This window comes from Mchenga conophoros, linkage group LG17 (genome assembly GCF_057382185.1).
Source record: "Mchenga conophoros isolate Kocher_MC1m ecotype Shallow Benthic linkage group LG17, M_conophoros_male_GT1.1, whole genome shotgun sequence".
NCBI classification, from domain to species: Eukaryota; Metazoa; Chordata; class Actinopteri; order Cichliformes; family Cichlidae; genus Mchenga; species Mchenga conophoros.
In genome coordinates this window covers 16,607,484-16,615,942 of record NC_140542.1, presented here as the reverse complement: position 1 = coordinate 16,615,942, position 8,459 = coordinate 16,607,484, and the positions used below count along the sequence as shown (strand labels likewise).

At 40.8% G+C, this 8,459-nt stretch overlaps 1 protein-coding gene across 6 annotated transcripts in view; it reads left to right on the top strand.

The window, feature by feature from the left end:
• Positions 1-508: 508 nt before the first annotated feature.
• eps15l1a (epidermal growth factor receptor pathway substrate 15-like 1a) overlaps positions 509-8,459 on the top strand; it is a 54,710-nt gene continuing 46,759 nt past the window's right edge. For all 6 annotated transcript variants that reach the window (XM_085251645.1, XM_085251643.1, XM_085251642.1 and 3 more), the window contains exons 1-3: positions 509-608; positions 7,009-7,050; positions 7,176-7,265. In XM_085251645.1, coding sequence (XP_085107771.1) covers positions 582-608; positions 7,009-7,050; positions 7,176-7,265 — 159 coding nt within the window. In that variant the 5' untranslated portion in view covers positions 509-581. The remainder of the gene's footprint in view (positions 609-7,008; positions 7,051-7,175; positions 7,266-8,459) is intronic.

Here is an 8,459-nt window from a genome sequence, read left to right as displayed (position 1 = left end):
GTATAAAAAGTCACAAATATTCTTGAAGGAGGGTGCTTAAGCTGCAACAATGGACGTGAGGGAATCTACAAAGAAGTAGAAAAACTAGATAGACAATGTGTTTGGCTCCTAAAAGAATGAAACAAACAAAAAAACAAACTTACCATAAGAAAGCGCGGACACCGGTGGGAAAAAGTCTGGTTATTTATCTCTATCAGCTGTTAATTAACGCGTAATGCACCAACACAAGTGCATCACTTACGTAGGTTACGTCGTAGCTCTACAAAGGCTCATCGCAGATAAATCAGGCATCAGATTGTACATGACCTCATATGTGACCTCTTCTGATAAAATTTGAAACGGAGTTGATAAACTTAACAGCACACACACAAACACACACAGAAAAGGCGAATCTGTGCTTTTGGTTGTAAAATATTTGTGACACGTCGAGGAATTCACGTTAACGATAAATGTAGAATTTCAAAGTGTAGCTTCAATATTGTCTTCCGTTTATGCAGGGAAGCGTGGCGTTGTCCAATAGGGGGCGGGGGGGTCATGTTTTGGAGAGGAACGTTGGGTGCGTTCCCGGAGCAACAGGGAAGATGGCAGCCCTCACATCTCTAACCCAGGTAAAGATGCCGTAGTATATGACTTATAGTTTAGATCAGACATATGATTTTTCGAAGCGTGATACAATATACGTGATTCATGGCAGTCGGTTTTAATGTAACGGCGAACTGAAGACGAGTTCCTCTTTAAATACAGCTGGTAATGAGGCAGGCAGCTTAGTAGAAAGAAAGGCCTATTGCAGTACCGTTAGGTAGCGGGCTGGATAGCATCAGCTGGCAGTACCTAGCAGTGTGGCCATTTACCTACGCCCGAAATATATAATATGCAGTCGCCCGATTATTATTATACGTTTAAGACAATAAGCACCACGAAAGCTGTACATAAGGTTACAGCAAAGTGGAGCGTAAATGGAAAAAAGTGTCCATAAACTATAATAACGTTCACTCATCGAGCTAGCAAGCCCTAGCTAACCTAGCCTAGTACTGCAAGGATGAGGATAAACGCTCATCCAAGCAGGCTGTGCATTGAGCTGTTTAAGATTCATCATGCCGAAATAAAACGGTTCTTAGCTCTCATTGTGGGAGTTAATGTCGAGGCTGATAGCATCCACGCTAATGATAGTCTTGCTTGCCGAGTTTGCACGTCAGTTGTATAATATGATATGATATGAATGAACGGATTTTAAATAGCAAAATAGAGAAGCGTTATATGTTATATATTTGAATGACCTGTTATGTTGCGATATGCACGTCCTCTATCTGCACTGAAATAATTCTCCTCAGTTCTTCTTCTTCTTCTTCTTCTTTTTCATCTTATCCAAAACTAATGCCTTATGGAGTGTGGAGGCCCCAAGGGTCAGGCAAAAATATTTTACTTGCTGGGGTTATTTTTGCTTGGTTTCTTTCAGCTGGCAGAAAAAAAAATGTCGTTTAAAATACAGTGATAGTGGTAGCTGCATTTGATGGATGGATGATGAATTCTATTTCGTTTAAGTTTTATTTATATAAATCACAACAGTCGCCTTAAGGGGCCGTGATTCTGGTGAGACAATAATGATACAAAACCCAGAAAGTGAATGGTTTTACAGGTGGTGACCACAGACTGTTGCTCTCTCCTTATGCCTCCTCACTGATTTTTCTGAAGCTTGCCTACTAAATAAGCTTCTGGCCTTATCACAGACTGGTAGTGTGACCTCTGTGTGATGTCTTCTTGGGCTGTCTAAATGGGTGAACTGGAGCAGCATTTTATAGTAACAGCTCCTTTATTTAGTGTTTGCATTGATGACAAAGGATAACAAACTGGGATTGTTAATTCTTGTGGTGATGCAGTGTGAGGTCTCTATGTTAATCCTCTGTTACTCTGATGATTACCCACAATACTTTCCCCTTACTATGTGTAACACATTTTATCATTTGCATTCTGCTGTATACATTGGCAGTGTGATCATATAGTGATTTCGGTTTGTGCCAACAAAATAAAAAAGACTGAGACAACCAGTGTCTTAAATTACCAAATTTGTAGATAATACTATGTATGTATGCTCTAAACCGTGGTACACAGTCACATGCCTGCATTTATGATGAAGGATAACAAAGTGGGATGGTTACAAACCGTACGAGGTCTGTGTGAAAAGATGGCATCACATCAGAGTTAGCTAGCTATACTCCAGATAGTTTTTACTGGTAACGATTTGACTCAACAAAAGCATAACAGAAATAATCCACACCAGATGATAATAAACCAAAAATCCCAAGTTCAGATTCTATTTGTATTTCTTTTAAGTGCCATATATTTTTGTCCACAACATTCACAGATGTGTTACCTCTATGTCAGAGGTGTCAAAGTCATTTTAAGATAAGATAACCTTTATTAGTCCCACACGTGGGAAATTTGTTTTGTCACAGCAGGAAGTGGACAGTGCAAAAGTTATGAGGCAAAAATTAGAATACAATAAGAATAAATACAGTACACAACTGTACAGAATAGAATAAAATAAAATACTATATACAGTAGAATAAAATAAAATAAATATACAATAAGATAAAAATAGAATACAAATACTATATACAACTGAGTAAAAATACAACGATGACAGAAAGACAACGATGACAGAAATTTTTACACCTTAAGTGGGTCCAGTAAAACTCCCCTTTCTGTCAGTGTAAAGAAGTTAAATATATAACTGTTTTTCTACATGATAAATGAAAAGCTGTTGCAGCAAAGAAAGAAATCTGTCAGCACAACTCTTTAGACTGAAATTGTAAGAAATAAATGTCTCCACTTACAGAAAAAGTTCTGGTAGCTCATTACCCAGATGGTCCAGAGGGATGCATTCCTTAAGCTTAGTGTAAAGCAGTGGTTCACAAACGGGCTAAATATTTTTCTTTTCAGTGACTGGTGTGAACCTGCTTGTTGCTGCAGATCTTCTCAAACATGGGTAACAGTTAAGACTGCTACTCCGAGTTCATATTCAATGCCCAGCTTTGATCTGTATTTTGTCTTGATTGAAGCCACAGCATAAAGCCTACCTCACATAAGTAGGATGTTGCAAAAGGAAGATGTATGGTCAAAGTGGGTAATCTTTCTCCACTCCAATCCAAAATGCAGCCAGTGTCTTTGACTTAAACGGCATCCTCTTTGTTGAATCAGAGGTGAGATAAATGAACTGTTCCTCCTCAGATGTGTTGAAGCCAGCAAGTGGTGTTGCACTGAAGGGGTCACGGATCCAGTCATCCTTTTTTTAAAATCCGGCACCAGAAAATATCTCAAGAAATGTTTCTGAAGGGCAGACATGTGTTCTTTCATGCATGAGATCACTGTGTTCTGCAGCTTGTTGTTGTCAATGAATGATTTCAAATTCAAATGAGTCCACATTTCCTCATTTCCCAGCCATAGCTTGCTAGTCTAGTCTGCAGATCCCCACAAAGTCCTCCTGTTTGTTACTCTCAGTGCCTTCATCCATCTGTAGAGCAAAGCGGCTGTCACACACCTTAAGCTGCTCCTCTGTGTCCTTTCAGATATCATAAATAGCCTGTAGTTTGCTGGCTGTTGTGTCATCAGTCATAGTTGAAACCATATCCATAGCACAGCGAAGTATTTATTACTCCTTAATAGTGTGTGGTAGAGCTGGGCGATATGAGATTTTTTCATATCACGATATGTTTTTTTCATTTCAGGCGATAACGATCTATATCACGATATAAGCCAAATAACTATATTTGTAAGATTTAAATGTGCCGTTGCTCACAAGTAAAATGTGAAATAATCAGCAGCTTGTTTTTATTTAAATATTTATTTCCCATAATAAGTTCAACAGGGTAGATGTACTTAAGGAACATGAGACTTTTTCAGATAAATAAAGGCAAATATTGCAAACTACACAAAAGGCAGCCGCTAAAGCGTTTAAGTTTCAAAATAGAACAAACAAAACAGACTAAATTGTCAATTCCACTTAGAAACAAAATATTAATTCTAAAAATAAATCTTAGTTTGTTTTACAGAAGAACAGACAAAACTAACTTTTGTCAATATCAAATAAACTGAGAACTAAAAGGAAATTCTCAATCTCTCCTTGTTGTATAGCTTAGCTTTTTAAACAGTTTTAACAGTTACTTTAGTCTGACAAAAGCCGAATGACGAATTAGCGCTTCCAGTCAGAGACTGAGGCTACGTCCACACGTACACGGGTATTTTTGAAAACGGAGATTTTCCGTTTTCGTTTTAAAAAATAATCCCGTCCACACATAAAGGCAGAAATGAAGGAAAACGCTGCTATGAACATGCCAAAGCAGCAGGTGGAGCTAGATTCCTAACCGTGCAGAAATGTTGGCCAATCAGAAGTCTAGAAGCCTCGGTGGGAAAAAGTAAACAAAGCTGGGGCATAGAAGCAGAACCGAGTCGTATGTGTGGACGGACAGTAACTGTGTGTATATGTAAGCATTTAAACACTGCAGAGAGTAGAATTAACAGTAACAGTATTGTAGAAATTCATTTCACCGAAACAATAACGTGGCGCACAGTGTGACGCATGCACCAGTTTATTGTATTTCCAGACTTGCTTTCGGCACAATTTACAGTGCACGCTACTCTGTTTTTTGTCAGACTTGAAATAGCCGAAATACCTTCACACTACGGAACTTCTATGGCTCTTCAGTTCGACAATCTCTCCGGCATTGTGTGGTTTTTTTTACACTGTGCCACTTGGTAGGCAACTTTGTTGAAGCTGAGCTGAGGATTGTCCGGAACAGAAAATAATAGTAAATAGACACTGTTGAGCACGACAATTCACAAGTTTTTGTCTGAAAAAGACAACTGACTTGTCTTTGTGCTCTAGATGTTTTGTCTCCAAGTGGGATCTTCGCTTGTTAGGCTTTAAACTGTCTCAAGGTAGCAGTTTTAAGACAGACAACACACTGCAGCCTCTCCTCATTACCCACCATTGTACAGGTGTACTCAAAGGCTTCTCCTCTTTGGTTTGGAAGCATATTTGGCAATGCATCATCTTCTGCTTTGCGTTTGTGTGGGAGCCCTGTCAAAAACCTGTCTATTATGCTAGCAGTGTCCAAGCATTCTTTTTTTTTCTGCTAATACATGCAGGCAGGGATAGCTCAGTAGGTAGAGTGGCGGCCCCATGATCGGAAGGTCGGGGGTTCGATTCCCCTGAACAGCTACCCTGAGGTACCCCTGAGCAAGGTACCGTCCCCACACACTGCTCCCCGGGCGCCCAATGGCTGCCCACTGCTTCACTAAGTGAATGGGTTAAATGCAGAGAGGGATTTTCCCCACGGGGACCAATAAAGTACACCTTCTTCTTCTTATCTCTGTCCTGTCTGGGCTTTTAACAGAACTGTCATTATTGTATCACACTTCAGTAGCGTCATCATAGGTCATCTTTTTAGTCGTTCTCTTTCTGCCCTATCTGGTGATACATGTAGACCGTCTTGGTTAGAGTAGTGTCAATCAGTCTCTGGACCAATTTTCTCATTTAGGGAATGAAGCAGCATCTGCAGACAGTCAACAAGGCCACTGTACTGCAACTGCAGGTTGCTTATCCCGAATGCTCGGCCCATTCATCAGCAAGGGTGGTGAGCTACTCTAATGCTCGAATCACAGTGTCATCAGGTGGCGTGTTGTTAGGGATAAACGTGCAACAACTAGCCTTGAACATCCTGCATACCCTGCCCTTCTCTGCCTGCCAGGGCGAAGGACACTGTCTCAGCTGAACTCTGGACACATACACACACACGCACACAGACATATATATACACATGCAGATATACACTCATCCCCCCTCCCCCTCCAAACGCCTTCGACGCTTATTCCCTTCCGATGCTGACGGTGGATCAAGAAGACCAGCACATATGCTGCAGGCCCGGATGCACTGTCTACACTGGCTGTCTCTCACCCTTTACCCACCCCTGTTGCTTGTCATGTGTTCTTTGGTGTATTAAGAGTTTTTTCATGTGCTATGTGCAGAGATGTTTTTTTTTCTGTTCTCAAACTGATCTCCCTGTTGGAGCTCAGTCTGGGGGGAGTTATTTTTTTTCTCCTTATCTTTCCTCATGTTGTGCATTTTCCATTGTTATACCTCTCTGACCTGTCTTCCCCATGTGATGTTTTCATGCAATGTATGTATGGTCGGAGGGTAAGATGGTGCCGCCACTGCGTGCAATTGGTCGGCAGCCTTAACATGAAATTTCCCACTCGTGGGACTAATAAAGGTATCTTATCTTATCTTATCTTATCTTATCTAAAGCCATTCTGTTCTGCCAAATCATCAGAGAAGTTGCATTTAGTTGTTCACAGAGCCCCTTCACTGCATCCCCAGTGTAATTCAGAAATCTCTACTGATTGTAATAACAAAAATTAATCCGATATACACGCATTTTTTTTAAATTGTCCAGATAAAGACTGACTCAGAACCCCCGCAGGTATTTGATTTCTAGCTTTAAACTCGTCGGGCGTTCCACGGGGAGTGCCCGAGGAGGTCAGGTGCTGAAAGCCGACACAATTTACATGTTTTTGAGATGAGACTAGGCTGAAAGCCATGGCAGACTTTCTTATGATATATATGGGTATGTGCCATCCTGGAGGAGCTGGACTACCTTTGCAACCTGAATGACTTGCAGTTGCTGTCTTATACTACCAGTAGTGTTAAGGAGACTAACAAAAAGAAAAACTGACTGGAAAATCACTGAAGAAGGATGAGGAGGTCTTTGGCCAGCACCTGCAAAACCATTCTCCTTTCGGTTGTTGTCTTGTTGCCTCACCAGTGCACCTGCTGTCTCTTTGATTTGTACCAAAGAAAGAAAAATGGATTCAGAATGGTTTATTCTTCCTAACTAGACAGATTGAGTTTAACTGACCGGGTGTTATACTGTGATAAGCAAGTGATTTTTGAATAGTGTAGATGTCATATATGTCTGTTAATCATTTAATAACTTTCTTTCTCTGTCACAGTTGTCCAGTGGGAACCCTGTATATGAGAACTTTTACAGGCAGGTAAGATGATGACACAAAACATAAAACTTTTAAGCTTCAACCTATTTTGTGTAAAAGAATATAAAAGATGGTACAAGAGAGAGATGCCTATGGAATGTAACACTGCACTGATGATTTGTTTTAAGGTGGATCCTGGGAATACAGGGAGAGTAGGACCAACAGAAGCTGCTCTTTTCTTAAAAAAGTCTGGACTCCCTGACCTTACTTTGGGAAAGGTAGGTAGCCAAAGTTACACATCACATAACAGCTGGTTATGGCTCTTAGATTTTTACCAGTCGACACACTCACACAGCTGTGCATCTGTTATCAAAATGATGGTTGAGTTTGTAGATAGGTTTAAGTTCTCGGGTAGAGTAGAAAAGTGCGTTATGAGAACCAGTGTATTTACCATTTGTGGTTGAACCCACAAGAACCTAAAATAAGGGGAAAATGTAACCATTTACTAAGGGCAGCTTCATTTGGCAGTATTTTAATCTAGAAAGTAAAAATATAGTTCTGTGTAGGCTTTGTCATGTGTGTGCACACAAACAGACACAAATCTTCAACAACAGAGGAGGAACAAAGTCACTGACATCTGTCAGTCTGGAAAGAGTTACAAAGCTAATTCTTTGGCAGTCCAGGGAACCAAAATGAGCGCCATTATCCACAAAATGGGAAAACTTGGAACTAGAGATTATAATTGATATAAATTTAGTGATTCCAATTCCATTATCAGTTTGATTCCTGGTCGATTCTCATTTTGTTTTCATCGGCTCCGCTTTGAGAGTCACCATCATCTCTGAGCAGCAAAGACAATATTTGTGCAAATTGATTGCACGTTGTGTGGTCAAATGTTTGCACATGTTAGAGGTTGTGACCATTGCTGGGGTCGTTGCTCACAAAAAGTAATGTGTTACTCTTACTTGTTACTGTTACTGCAGGACAGCTCAGTTTGAAATAGGCTGGACCTACTCTCAGTCTCTATTCTATCAGTGATACACAGTTTTCTCTGTGATAAGAAGGCTTGTCAGAATTGGAAGCAGTTAAAATGCAGAGAAATATTAAGATGAGATTCTGCAACCAGTTGCAGTCCTATATCGTCACATTCTGGGACCATACTATGTCCTGCAAGATGCCACCGCTGACCCCAGTAGAGCGGGGTTTATCAGACACTACCATTAGAATTTGAGAGTGGAGAGGGGGGAATGGCCCGCTGCAGTCCTGACCTCAGGCCCATTGAACAGTTGTGGTATCAGGACGTGCTGTTTGTGCCAGAGTGAACAACACAGCTACACTGGCTGACTTGCAACAGTATTGTTTGACCAAGCAGGCGACCACCATGAAGACTGGGTGAGTGTTGTGGCTGTGTTTGGTTCTTCCACATGCTATTGCGCCTCCTGTTTTTTCTGGGCACAGCTCACATACTCAGC